The sequence below is a fragment of the Oncorhynchus nerka genome, linkage group LG14 (assembly GCF_034236695.1).
Source record: "Oncorhynchus nerka isolate Pitt River linkage group LG14, Oner_Uvic_2.0, whole genome shotgun sequence".
NCBI classification, from domain to species: domain Eukaryota; kingdom Metazoa; phylum Chordata; class Actinopteri; order Salmoniformes; family Salmonidae; genus Oncorhynchus; species Oncorhynchus nerka.
Window position 1 is genome coordinate 555,146 of NC_088409.1, and position 18,802 is coordinate 573,947.

At 51.8% G+C, this 18,802-nt stretch overlaps 1 protein-coding gene across 1 annotated transcript in view; it reads left to right on the forward strand.

Moving 5' to 3' along the window:
• The first annotated feature begins 204 nt into the window (after window positions 1–204).
• Window positions 205–18,802, forward strand: part of LOC135574922 (eukaryotic translation initiation factor 3 subunit H-like) — a 37,056-nt gene continuing 18,458 nt past the window's right edge. The window contains exons 1-2 of the mRNA XM_065027042.1: window positions 205–283; window positions 1,821–1,976. Of these exons, the coding sequence (XP_064883114.1) occupies window positions 205–283; window positions 1,821–1,976 (235 nt within the window). The remainder of the gene's footprint in view (window positions 284–1,820; window positions 1,977–18,802) is intronic.

The following is an 18,802-nucleotide window of genomic DNA, read 5'->3' on the forward strand; positions in this document are numbered from 1 at the left end:
AAGTCTATATACAGTGAGTGGAAATGAGGTGAGATTAAGGAGGTGAGGCAATAAATAGGCCGTAGAGGTGAAGTAATTATAATATAGCAATTAAACACTGGAGTGATGAATGTGCAAGTAGAGATACTGGGGTGCAAAGGAGCAACACAATACAAGTAACACTATGGGGATGAGTAGTTATGGGTTAGATGGGCTATTTATGAGATGGGCTATGTAGAGGCTGGGGGCTGTGTAGAGGCTGGGGGGCTGTGTAGAGGCTGGGGCTGTGTAGAGGCGGGGGCAGGTGCAGTGATCTGTGACCGCTGGTGCTTAAAGCTAGTGATGGAGATATGAGTCTCCAGCTTCAGTGATTTTTGCAGTTTGTTCTAGTCATTGGCAGCAGAGAACTGGATGGAGAGGCGGCCGAAGGAGGAATTGGCTTTGGGGGTGACCAGAGAGATATACCTGCTGGAGCGTGTGCTATGGCTGGGTGCTGCTATGGTGACCAGTGAGATACTGTATACCTGCTGGAGCGCGTGCTATGGCTGGGTGCTGCTATGGTGACCAGAGAGATATACCTGCTGGAGCGCGTGCTACGGGTGGGTGTTGTTATGGTGACCAGTGAGATATACCTGCTTTAGCGCGTGCTACAGGTGGGTGTCCACACAGTCAGGATTATTCCCCGAGTCTAGTGGAGACTAATAATCCTCTATAGTGTCTGGCTTGGTCCAGTTTCTGACAAATACTTTGTCTTGCCCTTTTTCTGAAATTATCTCTCTCCCCCTCTCTCCCACCCTCTCTCTCCCCCTCTCTCTCTCCCCCTCTCTCTCTCCCCCTCTCTCTCCCCCTCTCTCCCACCCTCTCTCTCCCCCTCTCTCTCCCCCTCTCTCTCCCCCTCTCTCTCCCCCTCTCTCTCCCCCTCTCTCTCCCCCCTCTCTCTCCCCTCTCTCTCTCCCCCTCTCTCTCTCTCTCCCCCCCTCTCCCCACCCTCTCTCACCCCCTCTCTCACCCTCTCTCTCTCTCTCTCTCCCCTCTCTCTCCCCCTCTCTCACCCTCTCTCTCTCCTCTCTCTCACCCTCTCTCTCCCACCCTCTCTCCCCCTCTCTCTCCTCTCTCTCCCCTCTCTCTCTCCCCTCTCTCCCACCCTCTCTCTCCCACCCTCTCTCTCCCACCCTCTCTCTCCCCACCCTCTCTCTCCCACCCTCTCTCCCACCCTCTCTCTCTCACCCTCTCTCTCACCCTCTCTCTCCCACCTCTCTCCCTCCCTCTCACCCACCCTCTCTCTCCCACCCTCTCTCTCCCACCCTCTCTCTCCCACCCTCTCTCCCACCCTCTCTCTCCCACCCTCTCTCTCCCACCCTCTCTCTCTCCCACCCTCTCTCTCTCCCACCCTCTCTCTCCCACCCTCTCTCTCCCACCCTCTCCCACCTCTCTCTCCCACCCTCCTCTCTCCCACTCTCTCTCCCCCTCCCACCTCTCTCTCACCTCTCTCACCCTCTCTCTCTCACCCTCTCTCCTCACCCCTCTCTCACCCCCTCTCACCCTCTCTCACCCCTCTCTCCCTCTCTCTCTCCTCACCTCTCTCTCTCCCACCCTCTCTCTCTCCCCCTCTCTCTCTCCCACCCTCTCTCTCTCCCACCCTCTCTCTCCCACCTCCTCTCCCACCCTCTCTCTCTCCCACCTCTCTCTCTCCCACCCTCTCTCTCTCCCACCCTCTCTCTCTCCCACCCTCTCTCTCCCACCCTCTCTCTCTCCCACCCTCTCTCTCCCACCTCTCTCTCTCTCTCTCTCCCAACCCTCACCCTCCCTATCTCTCACCCTCCCTATCTCTCCCTCTACAGGTGGTCCTGAAGATGATCAACATTACCAGGAGGAGGGTCAGGGCAGTGAGGTGGTTCAGGGTGTACTACTGGGCCTGGTAGTGGAGGACAGGTTAGAGATCACCAACTGTTTCCCCTTCCCTCAACACACCGAGGACGACGCCGACTTTGATGAAGGTACGTGAGAACACTGGGTTTGTGCTTCGAATTGGAAAAACCTACTGCTATTCTTTGTGTGTGTGTGTGTGTGTGTGTGTGTGTGTGTGTGTGTCCCTTCAGTGTGTGTGTGTGTGTGTCCCTTCAGTGTGTGTGTGTGTGTGTCCCTTCAGTGTGTGTGTGTGTCCCTTCAGTGTGTGTGTGTGTCCCTTCAGTGTGTGTGTGTGTGTCCTTCAGTGTGTGTGTGTGTCCTTCAGTGTGTGTGTGTGCTCAGAATGTTCAGTGTTTCTCATTATGTCTCCCGTGTGTCAGTCAGTACCTCATCAGAGATCATTCCTCTGACCGGAGCCTCTGCTATTTTCCGTATCAGACCCTGTTTCTCCGGGCAGCTCGTTGGCCCTCAGTCCAACTGACTGACAGACAGTCTGTCCCGAGGAAGGGAAAGGTCTCTCCGATCATGTCCCTCATTTCTCTCACTAACAAGCTACGGTACTGAATTCTGGGTAATAACCCGAGCGAGCATGAGAGGTTGCTAAAAAGGTCGTTAGTATCAGAGGTCTGGGTGTATGTTAGTGAGCAATTTAGAGGTCTGTTTGTAGTAGTGAATGGAGAACAGTAACTCTGAGATATCTAGTAGGTCTGTCTGTAGTAGTGAATGGAGAACAGTGACTGAGATATCTAGTAGGTCTGTCTGTAGTAGTGAATGGAGAACAGTAACTGAGATATCTTGTAGGTCTGTAGTAGTGAATGGAGAACAGTAACTCTGAGATATCTAGTAGGTCTGTAGTAGTGAATGGAGAACAGTGACTGAGATATCTAGTAGGTCTGTAGTAGTGAATGGAGAACAGTGACTGAGATATCTAGTAGGTCTGTAGTAGTGAATGGAGAACAGTGACTGAGATATCTAGTAGGTCTGTAGTAGTGAATGGAGAACAGTGACTGAGATATCTAGTAGGTCTGTAGTAGTGAATGGAGAACAGTGACTGAGATATCTAGTAGGTCTGTAGTAGTGAATGGAGAACAGTGACTGAGATATCTAGTAGGTCTGTAGTAGTGAATGGAGAACAGTAACTGAGATCTAGTAGGTCTGTAGTAGTGAATGGAGAACAGTGACTGAGATATCTAGTAGGTCTGTAGTAGTGAATGGAGAACAGTGACTGAGATATCTAGTAGGTCTGTCTGTCTAGTATTGAATGGAGAACAGTAACTGGGATATCTAGTAGGTCTGTAGTAGTGAATGGAGAACAGTAACTGAGATATCTAGTAGGTCTGTAGTAGTGAATGGAGAACAGTAACTGAGATATCTAGTAGGTCTGTCTGTAGTATTGAATGGAGAACAGTGACTGAGATATCTAGTAGGTCTGTAGTAGTGAATGGAGAACAGTGACTGAGATATCTAGTAGGTCTGTGGTAGTGAATGGAGAACGGTGACTGAGATATCTAGTAGGTCTGTAGTAGTGAATGGAGAACAGTAACTGAGATATCTAGTAGGTCTGTCTGTAGTATTGAATGGAGAACAGTGACTGAGATATCTAGTAGGTCTGTCTGTAGTAGTGAATGGAGAACAGTAACTGAGATATCTAGTAGGTCTGTAGTAGTGAATGGAGAACAGTAACTGAGATATCTAGTAGGTCTGTCTGTAGTAGTGAATGGAGAACAGTAACTGAGATATGTAGTAGGTCTGTAGTAGTGAATGGAGAACAGTAACTGAGATATCTAGTAGGTCTGTCTGTAGTAGTGAATGGAGAACAGTAACTGAGATATCTAGTAGGTCTGTAGTAGTGAATGGAGAACAGTAACTGAGATATCTAGTAGGTCTGTCTGTAGTAGTGAATGGAGAACAGTAACTGAGATATCTAGTAGGTCTGTCTGTAGTAGTGAATGGAGAACAGTAACTGAGATATGTAGTAGGTCTGTAGTAGTGAATGGAGAACAGTAACTGAGATATCTAGTAGGTTTGTAGTAGTGAATGGAGAACAGTAACTGAGATATGTAGTAGGTCTGTAGTAGTGAATGGAGAACGGTAACTGAGATATCTAGTAGGTCTGTAGTAGTGAATGGAGAACAGTAACTGAGATATCTCCTCACAGCTGATTGGTCAGTCATGTGTTCTAAGAAGCCCAGTCTCTGCACGACACTGACCCATGACCCCAACATATAGTGGTGCCCTGTAGTGTACAAAACCAATTTAAACGAACAGACAGCAGAGAAACAGGCTAAAGTGGTATGGGGCAGTAGAGGCGCTTGAAGATTTGTTTGTTTGTAGCCTTGGGTCTGGGAAAAATTAGACTTTAAAAATAAATAAATTATAAACTCATTTAATGCAATTCTATGTAATTATACACGACTGGAGAATTAACAGATTTTTAAAATTGTTATACTCAAATGATTGGCTGCTTTGACACTGACAAATGGAGAATGGGGCAGTAGATATACTCAACTTATACTCTAATGATTGGCTGCTTTGACACTGACAAATGGAGAATGTGAGATCATTAAACGACCTGGTCTTGAATCCATCAACAGTCGAGGTCGAGGTGTGTGGAAGAGAGACACATGGTACAATATGAGGAAGTTATAGTCCTAAACAAGCTTGCCTAGTTTCACCCACTCACCCAATGACGTGCAGCTCCCTCACAGGCCATGGCCAATGGGCTCGTGCCTAAAGCCCGTCTCTAGTTTGGTAAACAACACTGTTCGAGTCGATAGGTCTATTTGGAAGTTTAATAAAATATTTTTTTTGTAGACTACATACAGTCTTTATCTCAGCAGCTCTCCAAACTGTGCTGTCCCGTGATTTGTATTTGAAATAATGCGAAAGGCCTGTTTGTTTGTTTGTTGTTGCTGCAATGCTGTTCACTGTCAGATATGTTAAGCGTTACAGACTGTAGGCGATGCCTTGTGATTGGACGATACACAATCCACAGCTAGGCTATTAAAAAAAATAAACAAGCTATCGATCCTCCGTGGCTAAATTATAGACCTACTCCTAGTGTAGTATTCTGAATTATTTCATTTATTTCTGAACAGACAGCAGTGATTTCTGTGACTTTGGCCAAATGTATTTCAGTTTTTCAGGGTTGTGTTAGCTCCACCGGGACCCTTCTCATGGCTGTGCCTCTATCAGGAAGTAAATGATGAAGGACCCTTCCTTCTCATGGCTGTGACTCTATCAGGAAGTAAATGATGAAGGACCCTTCCTTCCCATGGCTGTGACTCTATCAGGAAGTAAATGATGAAGGTCCCTTCCTTCTCATGGCTGTGACTCTATCAGGAAGTAAATGATGAAGGTCCCTTCCTTCTCATGGCTGTGACTCTATCAGGAAGTAAATGATGAAGGTCCCTTCCTTCTCATGGCTGTGACTCTATCAGGAAGTAAATGATGAAGGACCCTTCCTGCCCATGGCTGTGACTCTATCAGGAAGTAAATGATGAAGGACCCTTCCTTCCCATGGCTGTGACTCTATCAGGAAGTAAATGATGAAGGTCCCTTCTCATGGCTGTGACTCTATCAGGAAGTAAATGATGAAGGACCCTTCCTTCCCATGGCTGTGACTCTATCAGGAAGTAAATGATGAAGTTCCCTTCTCATGGCTGTGACTCTATCAGGAAGTAAATGATGAAGGTCCCTTCTCATGGCTGTGACTCTATCAGGAAGTAAATGATGAAGGACCCTTCCCATGGCTGTGACTCTATCAGGAAGTAAATGATGAAGGACCCTTCCCATGGCTGTGACTCTATCAGGAAGTAAATGATGAAGGTCCCTTCTCATGGCTGTGACTCTATCAGGAAGTAAATGATGAAGAACCCTTCCCATGGCTGTGACTCTATCAGGAAGTAAATGATGAAGGACCCTTCCTTCCCATGGCTGTGACTCTATCAGGAAGTAAATGATGAAGGACCCTTCCCATGGCTGTGACTCTATCAGGAAGTAAATGATGAAGGACCCTCCCTTCCCATGGCTGTGACTCTATCAGGAAGTAAATGAAGGACCCTTCCTTCTCATGGCTATGACTCTATCAGGAAGTAAATGATGAAGGACCCTTCCCATGGCTGTGACTCTATCAGGAAGTAAATGATGAAGGACCCTTCCTTCCCATGGCTGTGACTCTATCAGGAAGTAAATGATGAAGGTCCCTTCTCATGGCTGTGACTCTATCAGGAAGTAAATGATGAAGGACCCTTCCTTCCCATGGCTGTGACTCTATCAGGAAGTAAATGATGAAGGACCCTTCCTTCCCATGGCTGTGACTCTATCAGGAAGTAAATGATGAAGGACCCTTCCTTCCCATGGCTGTGACTCTATCAGGAAGTAAATGATGAAGGACCCTTCCTTCCCATGGCTGTGACTCTTATCAGGAAGTAAACGATGAAGGTCCCTTCTCATGGCTGTGACTCTATCAGGAAGTAAATGATGAAGAACCCTTCCCATGGCTGTGACTCTATCAGGAAGTAAATGATGAAGAACCCATCCTTCTCATGGCTGTGACTCTATCAGGAAGTAAATGATGAAGGACCCTTCCTTCCCATGGCTGTGACTCTATCAGGAAGTAAACGATGAAGGTCCCTTCTCATGGCTGTGACTCTATCAGGAAGTAAATGATGAAGGACCCTTCCTTCCCATGGCTGTGACTCTATCAGGAAGTAAATGATGAAGGATCCTTCCTTCCCATGGCTGTGACTCTATCAGGAAGTAAATGATGAAGGTCCCTTCCTTCCCATGGCTGTGACTCTATCAGGAAGTAAATGATGAAGAACCCATCCTTCTCATGGCTGTGACTCTATCAGGAAGTAAATGATGAAGGACCCTTCCTTCCCATGGCTGTGACTCTATCAGGAAGTAAATGATGAAGGTCCCTTCTCATGGCTGTGACTCTATCAGGAAGTAAATGATGAAGGACCCTTCCTTCCCATGGCTGTGACTCTATCAGGAAGTAAATGATGAAGGACCCTTCCTTCCCATGGCTGTGACTCTATCAGGAAGTAAATGATGAAGGACCCTTCCTTCCCATGGCTGTGACTCTTATCAGGAAGTAAACGATGAAGGTCCCTTCTCATGGCTGTGACTCTATCAGGAAGTAAATGATGAAGGACCCTTCCTTCCCATGTCTGTGACTCTATCAGGAAATAAATGAAGTTCAACTCTAGAGAGATGAGAGGTGCAGGCTCGTATCTATCAGAGCGGAGCGAGGGAGGAGAGGAGATCATTGAAATATCATCTGGTTCTGTGAGAGATGTACTTCTCTCTCTCTCTCACCACAGCAATGGCCACGAGTTGGTCTACAGGCTACAACGTTGCGCACATCATGAACCCGAGCCGGCCCAACCCGACTCAATCATTTGTTGTTCCTTCGACCATGAGACACTTATTAGGTTCAGTCGGGTCAATGCAGCGTATGTAACAATGTGTTCAGTCTCTGCATGGTCAACGCAGCACATTGAGACACCTGTCAGTCTGCATGGTCAACGCAGCACATTGAGACACCTGTCAGTCTGCATGGTCAACGCAGCACATTGAGACACCTGTCAGTCTGCATGGTCAACGCAGCACATTGAGACACCTGTCAGTCTGCATGGTCAATGCAGCACATTGAGACACCTGTCAGTCTGCATGGTCAACGCAGCACATTGAGACACCTGTCAGTCTGCATGGTCAACGCAGCACATTGAGACACCTGTCAGTCTGCATGGTCAATGCAGCACATTGAGACACCTGTCAGTCTGCATGGTCAACGCAGCACATTGAGACACCTGTCAGTCTGCATGGTCAACGCAGCACATTGAGACACCTGTCAGTCTGCATGGTCAACGCAGCACATTGAGACACCTGTCAGTCTGCATGGTCAACGCAGCACATTGAGACACCTGTCAGTCTGCATGGTCAACGCAGCACTTAAGTTCAGTCGGGTCAATGCAGCGCATGTAACAATGTGTTCAGTCTGCATGGTCAACGCAGCACTTAAGTTCAGTCGGGTCAATGCAGCGCATGTAACAATGCTGTTTTCACTTTGCATCTTAATATGAATCCACTAGGTTTCTATAGTGACACTATAAGTTTGTGTTTCTTACATCTGCAAACATCTAGTTTGTCTTTTTCTTAGCAAGTTGGGCCTGAATCATGTTAGCCGCTAATGCTAGTTAGCTGGCTAGCTAATAAATGTACTGAGTGAGAGCAAACGTAGCTAGCTAATAAATGTACTGAGTCAGAGCAAACGTAGCTAGCTAATAAACGTACTGAGTCAGAGCAAACGTAGCTAGCTAATAAACGTACTGAGTCAGAGCAAACGTAGCTAGCTAATAAACGTACTGAGTCAGAGCAAACGTAGCTAGCTAATAAATGTACTGAGTCAGAGCAAACGTATCTAGCTAATAAATGTACTGAGTCAGAGCAAACGTAGCTAGCGAATAAATGTACTGAGTCAGAGCAAACGTAGCTAGCTAATAAATGTACTGAGTCAGAGCAAACGTAGCTAGCTATACAGCCTGATAATACCAGCTGGAGACCGGTCCTCAGAGACTACGTGAGGAGTGACTGGAATAAGACTGGGCTCAGATGGGTAGATGGAGACCGGTCCTCAGAGACAACCAGCAAGGAGAATCAGGGTTGCACATTCCTGCCAACTTTACCCAAATGTAAAGTAGAGGACATTCAGCAGCTCTTGAAGGACAATGGAAGTACATAAAAACACCGTCTTTATTGTTACAAGTAAACACGCTCATTTTGGCTTTCCTCCAAACTCCCCGTTTTTCCAAAAATCCCGATTGGAGGATATAGCGGCACTAGGGAGAAAGAGACTGGGTTATGGGGAGGGAGAGACTGGGTTTATGGGGAGGGAGAGACTGGGTTTATGGGGAGGGAGAGACTGGGTTTATGGGGAGGGAGAGACTGGGTTTATGGGGAGGGAGAGACTGGGTTTATGGGGAGGGGGAGACTGGGTTATGGGGGGAGAGAGAGACTGGGTTATGGGGAGGAGAGAGAGACTGGGTTATGGGGAGGGAGAGAGAGACTGGGTTATGGGGAGGGAGAGAGAGACTGGGTTATGGGGAGGGAGAGAGAGACTGGGTTATGGGGAGGAGAGAGAGACTGGGTTATGGGGAGGAGAGAGAGACTGGGTTATGGGGAGGGAGAGAGAGACTGGGTTATGGGGAGGGAGAGAGAGACTGGGTTATGGGGAGGGAGAGAGAGACTGGGTTATGGGGAGGAGAGAGAGACTGGGTTATGGGGAGGGAGAGAGAGACTGGGTTATGGGGGGGAGGGAGATGGGCAGAGAGAGAGACTGGGTTATGGGGAGGGAGAGAGAGAATGGGTTATGGGGAGGGAGAGATGGGTTATGGGGAGGGAGAGAGAGACTGGGTTATGGGGAGGGAGAGAGAGATGGGTTATGGGGAGGAGAGAGAGATGGGTTATGGGGAGGGAGAGAGAGACTGGGTTATGGGGAGGGAGAGAGAGATGGGTTATGGGGAGGGAGAGAGAGATGGGTTATGGGGAGGAGAGAGAGACTGGGTTATGGGGAGGAGAGAGAGAATGGGTTATGGGGAGAGAGAGAATGGGTTATGGGGAGAGAGAGAATGGGTTACGGGGAGGGAGAGATGGGTTACGGGGAGGGGAGAGAGACTGGGTTACTGGGAGGGAGAGAGACTGGGTTACGGGGGAGGGAGAGAGAGACTGGGTTACGGGGAGGAGAGAGAGACTGGGTTACGGGGAGGGAGAGAGAGACTGGGTTAGGAGGAGGGAGGGAGAGAGAGACTGGGTTACGGGAGGGGGAGAGAGAGACTGGGTTACTGAGGGGGAGGGAGAGAGAGACTGGGTTACGGGGAGGGAGAGATGGGTTATGGGGAGGAGATGGGGCAGAGAGAGAGACTGGGTTATGGGGAGGGAGAGATGGGTTATGGGGAGGGAGAGAGATGGGTTATGGGGAGGGAGAGAGAGACTGGGTTATGGGGAGGGAGAGATGGGTTATGGGGAGGAGAGAGAGACTGGGTTATGGGGAGGGAGAGAGAGACTGGGTTATGGGGAGGGAGAGAGAGATGGGTTATGGGGAGGTAGAGAGAGATGGGTTATGGGGAGGGAGAGAGAGATGGGTTATGGGGAGGGAGAGAGAGACTGGGTTATGGGGAGGGAGAGACTGGGTTACGGGGAGGAGGGAGAGACTGGGTTACGGGAGGGAGGGAGAGACTGGGTTACGGGGAGGGAGAGAGAGACTGGGTTACGGGGGGAGAGAGAGACTGGGTTACGGGGAGGGAGAGAGAGACTGGGTTACGGGGAGGAGAGAGAGAGATGGGTTACGGGAGGGAGAGAGAGACTGGGTTACGGGGGGAGAGAGAGACTGGGTTACGGGGAGGAGAGAGACTGGGTTACGGGGAGGGAGAGAGAGACTGGGTTACGGGGAGGAGAGAGAGATGGGTTACGGGAGGAGAGAGAGACTGGGTTACGGGGAGGGAGAGAGACTGGGTTACGGGGAGGGAGAGAGAGACTGGGTTACGGGAGGAGAGAGAGACTGGGTTACGGGGAGGGAGAGAGACTGGGTTACGGGAGGGAGAGAGAGACTGGGTTACGGGGAGGGAGAGAGAGACTGGGTTACGGGGAGGGAGAGAGAGACTGGGTTACGGGGAGGGAGAGAGAGACTGGGTTACGGGGAGGGAGAGAGAGAGACTGGGTTACGGGGAGGGAGAGAGAGAGACTGGGTTATGGGGAGGGAGAGAGAGACTGGGTTATGGGGAGGAGAGAGAGACTGAGTTATGGGGAGGAGAGAGAGACTGGGTTATGGGGAGGAGAGAGAGACTGGGTTATGGGGAGGAGAGAGAGACTGGGTTATGGGGAGGAGATGGGCAGAGAGAGACTGGGTTATGGGGAGGGAGATGGGCAGAGAGATGGGTTATGGGGAGGGAGAGAGATATGGGTTATGGGGAGGGAGAGAGAGACTGGGTTATGGGGAGGAGAGAGAGACTGGGTTATGGGGAGGGAGAGAGAGACTGGGTTATGGGGAGGGAGAGAGAGAGACTGGGTTATGGGGAGGAGAGAGAAAGACTGGGTTACGGGAGGAGAGAGAGACTGGGTTACGGGGAGGGAGAGAGAGACTGGGTTATGGGGAGGGAGAGAGAGACTGGGTTATGGGGAGGAGAGAGAGACTGGGTTATGGGGAGGGAGAGAGAGACTGGGTTATGGGGAGGGAGAGATGGGTTATGGGGAGGAGATGGGGCAGAGAGAGAGACTGGGTTATGGGGAGGGAGAGATGGGTTATGGGGAGGGAGAGAGATGGGTTATGGGGAGGAGAGAGAGACTGGGTTATGGGGAGGGAGAGATGGGTTATGGGGAGGGAGAGATGGGTTATGGGGAGGGAGAGATGGGTTATGGGGAGGGAGAGAGACTGGGTTATGGGGAGGGAGAGAGAGACTGGGTTATGGGGAGGGAGAGAGACTGGGTTATGGGGAGGGAGAGAGAGACTGGGTTATGGGGGAGGGAGAGAGAGACTGGGTTATGGGGAGGGAGAGAGAGACTGGGTTATGGGGAGGGAGAGAGAGACTGGGTTATGGGGAGGAGAGAGAGACTGGGTTATGGGGAGGGAGAGATGGGTTATGGGAGGGAGAGATGGGTTATGGGGAGGGAGAGAGAGACTGGGTTATGGGGAGGGAGAGAGAGACTGGGTTATGGGGAGGAGAGAGAGACTGGGTTATGGGGAGGGAGAGATGGGTTATGGGGAGGGAGAGAGAGACTGGGTTATGGGGAGGAGAGAGAGACTGGGTTATGGGGAGGAGAGATGGGTTATGGGGAGGGAGAGAGAGACTGGGTTATGGGGAGGGAGAGAGAGACTGGGTTATGGGGAGGAGAGAGAGACTGGGTTATGGGGAGGAGAGGGAGAGACTGGGTTATGGGGAGGGAGAGGGAGAGACTGGGTTATGGGGAGGAGAGACTGGGTTATGGGGAGGGAGAGACTGGGTTATGGGGAGGGAGAGACTGGGTTATGGGGAGGAGAGGTGGGTTATGGGGAGGGGAGAGAGACTGGGTTATGGGGAGGGGGAGAGAGACTGGGTTATGGGGAGGGGGAGAGAGATGGGTTATGGGGAGGGGAGAGAGATGGGTTATGGGGAGGGGGAGAGAGATGGGTTATGGGGAGGGAGAGACTGGGTTATGGGGGAGGGAGAGACTGGGTTATGGGGAGGGAGAGAGAGACTGGGTTATGGGGAGGAGAGATGGGTTATGGGGGAGGGAGATGGGGCAGAGAGAGAGACTGGGTTATGGGGAGGGAGAGATGGGTTATGGGGAGGAGAGAGATGGGTTATGGGGAGGAGAGAGATGGGTTATGGGGAGGGAGAGAGACTGGGTTATGGGGAGGAGAGATGGGTTATGGGGAGGGAGAGAGAGACTGGGTTATGGGGAGGGAGAGAGAGATGGGTTATGGGGAGGGAGAGAGAGATGGGTTATGGGGAGGGAGAGAGAGATGGGTTATGCGGAGGGAGAGAGAGACTGGGTTATGGGGAGGGAGAGACTGGGTTACGGGAGGGAGGGAGAGACTGGGTTACGGGGAGGGAGGGAGAGACTGGGTTACGGGGGGAGGGAGAGGGAGAGACTGGGTTATGGGGAGGGAGAGACTGGGTTATGGGGAGGGAGAGACTGGGTTATGGGGAGGGAGAGACTGGGTTATGGGGAGGGAGAGGTGGGTTATGGGGAGGGGGAGAGAGACTGGGTTATGGGGAGGGGGAGAGAGATGGGTTATGGGGAGGGGGAGAGAGATGGGTTATGGGGAGGGGGAGAGAGATGGGTTATGGGGAGGGAGAGACTGGGTTATGGGGAGGGAGAGACTGGGTTATGGGGAGGGAGAGGGAGAGACTGGGTTATGGGGAGGGAGAGACTGGGTTATGGGGAGGGAGAGACTGGGTTATGGGGAGGGAGAGACTGGGTTATGGGGGAGGGAGAGGTGGGTTATGGGGAGGGGGAGAGAGACTGGGTTATGGGGAGGGGAGAGAGATGGGTTATGGGGAGGGGGAGAGAGATGGGTTATGGGGAGGGGGAGAGAGATGGGTTATGGGGAGGGAGAGACTGGGTTATGGGGAGGAGAGACTGGGTTATGGGGAGGGAGAGAGAGACTGGGTTATGGGGAGGGAGAGATGGGTTATGGGGAGGGAGATGGGGCAGAGAGAGAGACTGGGTTATGGGGGAGGGAGAGATGGGTTATGGGGAGGAGAGAGATGGGTTATGGGGAGGGAGAGAGATGGGTTATGGGGAGGAGAGAGAGACTGGGTTATGGGGAGGAGAGATGGGTTATGGGGAGGGAGAGAGAGACTGGGTTATGGGGGAGGGAGAGAGATGGGTTATGGGGAGGAGAGAGAGATGGGTTATGGGGAGGGAGAGAGAGATGGGTTATGCGGAGGAGAGAGAGACTGGGTTATGGGGGAGGAGAGACTGGGTTACGGGGAGGGAGGGAGAGACTGGGTTACGGGGAGGGAGGGAGAGACTGGGTTACGGGAGGGAGGGAGAGACTGGGTTACGGGAGGAGAGAGAGACTGGGTTACGGGGAGGGAGAGAGAGACTGGGTTACGGGGAGGGAGAGAGATGGGTTACGGGGAGGGAGAGAGAGACTGGGTTACGGGGAGGGAGAGAGAGACTGGGTTACGGGGAGGGAGAGAGAGACTGGGTTACGGGGAGGGAGAGAGAGACTGGGTTACGGGGAGGGAGAGAGAGACTGGGTTACGGGAGGAGAGAGAGATGGGTTACGGGGAGGGAGAGAGAGACTGGGTTACGGGGAGGGAGAGAGAGACTGGGTTACGGGGAGGGAGAGAGAGACTGGGTTACGGGGAGGGAGAGAGAGACTGGGTTACGGACTGGGTTACGGGGAGGGAGAGAGAGACTGGGTTACGGGGAGGAGAGAGAGACTGTTACGGGAGGGAGAGAGAGACTGGGTTACGGGGAGGGAGAGAGAGACTGGGTTACGGGGAGGGAGAGAGAGACTGGGTTACGGGGAGGGAGAGAGAGACTGGGTTACGGGGAGGGAGAGAGAGACTGGGTTATGGGGAGGGAGAGAGAGACTGGGTTATGGGGAGGGAGAGAGAGACTGGGTTATGGGGAGGGAGAGAGAGACTGAGTTATGGGGAGGGAGAGAGAGACTGGGTTATGGGGAGGGAGAGAGAGACTGGGTTATGGGGAGGGAGATGGGCAGAGAGAGACTGGGTTATGGGGAGGGAGATGGGCAGAGAGAGACTGGGTTATGGGGAGGGAGATGGGCAGAGAGATGGGTTATGGGGAGGGAGAGAGATATGGGTTATGGGGAGGAGAGAGAGACTGGGTTATGGGGAGGGAGAGAGAGACTGGGTTATGGGGAGGGAGAGAGAGAGACTGGGTTATGGGGAGGAGGAGAAAGACTGGGTTACGAGGGAGGGAGAGAGAGACTGGGTTACGGGAGGGAGAGAGAGACTGGGTTACGGGGAGGGAGAGAGAGACTGGGTTATGGGGAGGGAGAGAGAGACTGGGTTATGGGGAGGGAGAGATGGGTTATGGGGAGGGAGATGGGGCAGAGAGAGAGACTGGGTTATGGGGAGGGAGAGATGGGTTATGGGGAGGGAGAGAGATGGGTTATGGGGAGGGAGAGAGAGACTGGGTTATGGGGAGGGAGAGATGGGTTATGGGGAGGGAGAGATGGGTTATGGGGAGGGAGAGATGGGTTATGGGGAGGGAGAGAGACTGGGTTATGGGGAGGGAGAGAGAGACTGGGTTATGGGGAGGGAGAGAGAGACTGGGTTATGGGGAGGGAGAGAGAGAGACTGGGTTATGGGGAGGGAGAGATGGGTTATGGGGAGGGAGAGAGAGACTGGGTTATGGGGAGGGAGAGAGAGACTGGGTTATGGGGAGGGAGAGATGGGTTATGGGGAGGAGAGAGAGACTGGGTTATGGGGAGGGAGAGAGAGACTGGGTTATGGGGAGAGAGAGAGACTGGGTTATGGGGAGGGAGAGGGAGAGACTGGGTTATGGGGAGGGAGAGGGAGAGACTGGGTTATGGGGGGAGGGAGAGACTGGGTTATGGGGAGGGAGAGACTGGGTTATGGGGAGGGAGAGGTGGGTTATGGGGAGGGGGGAGAGAGACTGGGTTATGGGGGAGGGGGAGAGAGATGGGTTATGGGGGAGGGGGAGAGAGATGGGTTATGGGGAGGGGGAGAGATGGGTTATGGGGAGGGAGAGACTGGGTTATGGGGAGGGAGAGACTGGGTTATGGGGAGGGAGAGACTGGGTTATGGGGAGGGAGAGAGAGACTGGGTTATGGGGAGGGAGATGGGCAGAGAGAGACTGGGTTATGGGGAGGGAGATGGGCAGAGAGAGACTGGGTTATGGGGAGGGAGAGAGAGACTGGGTTATGGGGAGGGAGAGAGAGACTGGGTTATGGGGAGGGAGAGACTGGGTTATGGGGAGGGAGAGACTGGGTTATGGGGAGGGAGAGAGAGATGGGTTATGGGGAGGGAGAGATGGGTTATGGGGAGGAAGATGGGGGCTCTGACTCTGATAAACAACCAAGTCACATGGAATTCTAAAGGACGTCTCCTGCAGTTGGAACCCAGCCAGGGAACCCAGTTCTACAGCGTTCCACCCAACCTACCCTCTCTAATCTCTACAGAGGTTTAATTAAGGAACGGAAATATTTTAACCAGATTTGAGTAAAGAGAGCGAGGGGGGGGACTAAGAGAGGGGGAGACGGAAAGTGTGGGAGAAAGATAGAGACTGGGAGAGAGAGGAAAATGGTGAGATGGAGGGAACAGGCAGAGTGAAATGTCCTTTTGGCATTTGTTTTAATTAGCCAAATGAATGCACTTAAATGCCCAAATCTAGTTTATGGCACTGCAGTGAAGCCACCCCAAAACAAGGGCAGTATTTATTTGGGGGAGCAGTAATTATGGAGAGGAATACTTAACGGAGGAACCCTGCTCTTATGTCTGAGTGGAGGAGAGGGGCCCCGTCTCCCCTGTGGCCCTTAACACGGAGGGGCCCCGTCTCCCCTGTGGCCCTTAACACGGAGGGGCCCCGTCTCCTCTGTAGCCCTTAACACGGAGGGGCCCCGTCTCCTATGTGGCCCTTAACACGGAGGGGCCCCGTCTCCTCTGTGGCCCTTAACACGGAGGGGCCCCGTCTCCTCTGTGGCCCTTAACACGGAGGGGCCCCGTCTCCTCTGTGGCCCTTAACACGGAGGGGCCCCGTCTCCTCTGTGGCCCTTAACACGGAGGGGCCCCGTCTCCTCTGTGGCCCTTAACACGGAGGGGCCCCGTCTCCTCTGTGGCCCTTAACACGGAGGGGCCCCGTCTCCTCTGTGGCCCTTAACACGGAGGGGCCCCGTCTCCTCTGTGGCCCTTAACACGGAGGGGCCCCGTCTCCCCTGTGGCCCTTAACACGGAGGGGCCCCGTCTCCCCTGTGGCCCTTAACACGGAGGGGCCCCGTCTCCCCTGTGGCCCTTAACACGGAGGGGCCCCGTCTCCCCTGTGGCCCTTAACACGGAGGGGCCCCGTCTCCTCTGTAGCCCTTCTGTCTGTCCCGGCTCCAACGGGCCGTCTCCTCTCTGTCCCCGGCTCCAACGGGCCGTCTCCTCTCTGTCCCCGGCTCCAACGGGCCGTCTCCTCTCTGTCCCCGGCTCTATAATGTGAGGGTTCTATCTAGTCTCTACACCTCTATAATGTGAGGGTTCTATCTAGTCTCTACACCTCTATAATGTGAGGGTTCTATCTAGTCTCTACACCACTACAGTATAATGTGAGGGTTCTATCTAGTCTCTACACCTCTACAGTATAATGTGAGGGTTCTATCTAGTCTCTACACCTCTATAATGTGAGGGTTCTATCTAGTCTCTACACCACTACAGTATAATGTGAGGGTTCTATCTAGTCTCTACACCACTACAGTATAATGTGAGGGTTCTATCTAGCCTCTACACCTCTACAGTATAATGTGAGGGTTCTATCTAGTCTCTACACCACTACAGTATAATGTGAGGGTTCTATCTAGTCTCTACAGTATAGTGTGAGGGGGCTCTATCTAGCCTCTACAGTATAGTGTGAGGGGGTTCTATCTAGCCTCTACGGTGTAGTGTGAAAGGGCTCTATCTAGCCTCTACAGTATAGTGTGAGGGGGTTCTATCTAGCCTCTACAGTATAGTGTGAGGGGGCTCTATCTAGCCTCTACAGTATAGTGTGAGGGGGTTCTATCTAGCCTCTACATTATAGTGTGAGGGGGTTCTATCTAGCCTCTACAGTATAGTGTGAGGGTTCTATCTAGCCTCTACAGTATAGTGTGAGGGGGCACTATCTAGCCTCTACAGTATAGTGTGTGGGGGTTCTATCTAGCCTCTACAGTATAGTGTGAGGGGGTTCTATCAAGCCTCTACATTATAGTGTGAGGGGGTTCTATCTAGCCTCTACAGTATAGTGTGAGGGGGTTCTATCTAGCCTCTACATTATAGTGTGAGGGGGTTCTATCTAGCCTCTACAGTATAGTGTGAGGGGGTTCTATCTAGCCTCTACAGTATAGTGTGAGGGGGTTCTATCTAGCCTCTACATTATAGTGTGAGGGGGTTCTATCTAGCCTCTACAGTATAGTGTGAGGGTTCTATCTAGCCTCTACAGTATAGTGTGAGGGTTCTATCTAGCCTCTACAGTATGTGAGGGCTCTATCTAGCCTCTACAGTATAGTGTGAGGGGGTTCTATCTAGCCTCTACATTATAGTGTGAGGGGGTTCTATCTAGCCTCTACAGTATAGTGTGAGGGGGCTCTATCTAGCCTCTACAGTATAGTGTGAGGGGGTTCTATCTAGCCTCTACAGTATAGTGTGAGGGGGCTCTATCTAGCCTCTACAGTATAGTGTGAGGGGGCTCTATCTAGCCTCTACAGTATAGTGTGTGGGGGCTCTATCTAGCCTCTACAGTATAGTGTGTGGGGGCTCTATCTAGCCTCTACATTATAGTGTGTGGGGGCTCTATCTAGCCTCTACAGTATAGTGTGGGGGCTCTATCTAGCCTCTACAGTATAGTGTGAGGGTTCAGTGTAGTTGACAGCTATAATCCAGGACAGACAGTCTGTATAGTGTGGGGGCTCTATCTAGCCTCTACAGTGTAGTTGACAGCTATAATCCAGGACAGACAGTCTGTATAGTGTGGGGGCTCTATCTAGCCTCTACAGTATAGTGTGAGGGTTCAGTGTAGTTGACAGCTATAATCCAGGACAGATGAGTCTGGCCTCTACAGTATAGTGTGAGGGTTCAGTGTAGTTGACAGCTATAATCCAGGACAGACAGTCTGTATAGTGTGGGGGCTCTATCTAGCCTCTACAGTGTAGTTGACAGCTATAATCCAGGACAGACAGTCTGGCCTCTACAGTGTAGTTGACAGCTATAATCCAGGACAGACAGTCTGGCCTCTACAGTATAGTGTGAGGGTTCAGTGTAGTTGACAGCTATAATCCAGGACAGACAGTCTGGCCTCTACAGTGTAGTTGACAGCTATAATCCAGGACAGACAGTCTGGCCTCTACAGTGTAGTTGACAGCTATAATCCAGGACAGACAGTCTGTATAGTGTGGGGGGAAACATGAATAATAACTGAATGTAACCGGCTTGATTAGATCACTGCTGACTGCTGGTTCAGAGGTTTTCCCTCTCTCTCCCTCCATCTCTCCCTCCATCTCTCTCCCTCCATCTTTCTCCCTCCATCTCTCTCCCTCCATCTCTCTCTCTCCATCTCTCTCTCTCCATCTCTCTCTCTCCATCTCTCTCTCTCCATCTCTCTCCCTCCCTCCATCTCTCTCCCTCCATCTCTCTCCCTCCATCTCTCTCCCTCCATCTCTCTCCCTCCATCTCTCTCCCTCCATCTCTCTCCCTCC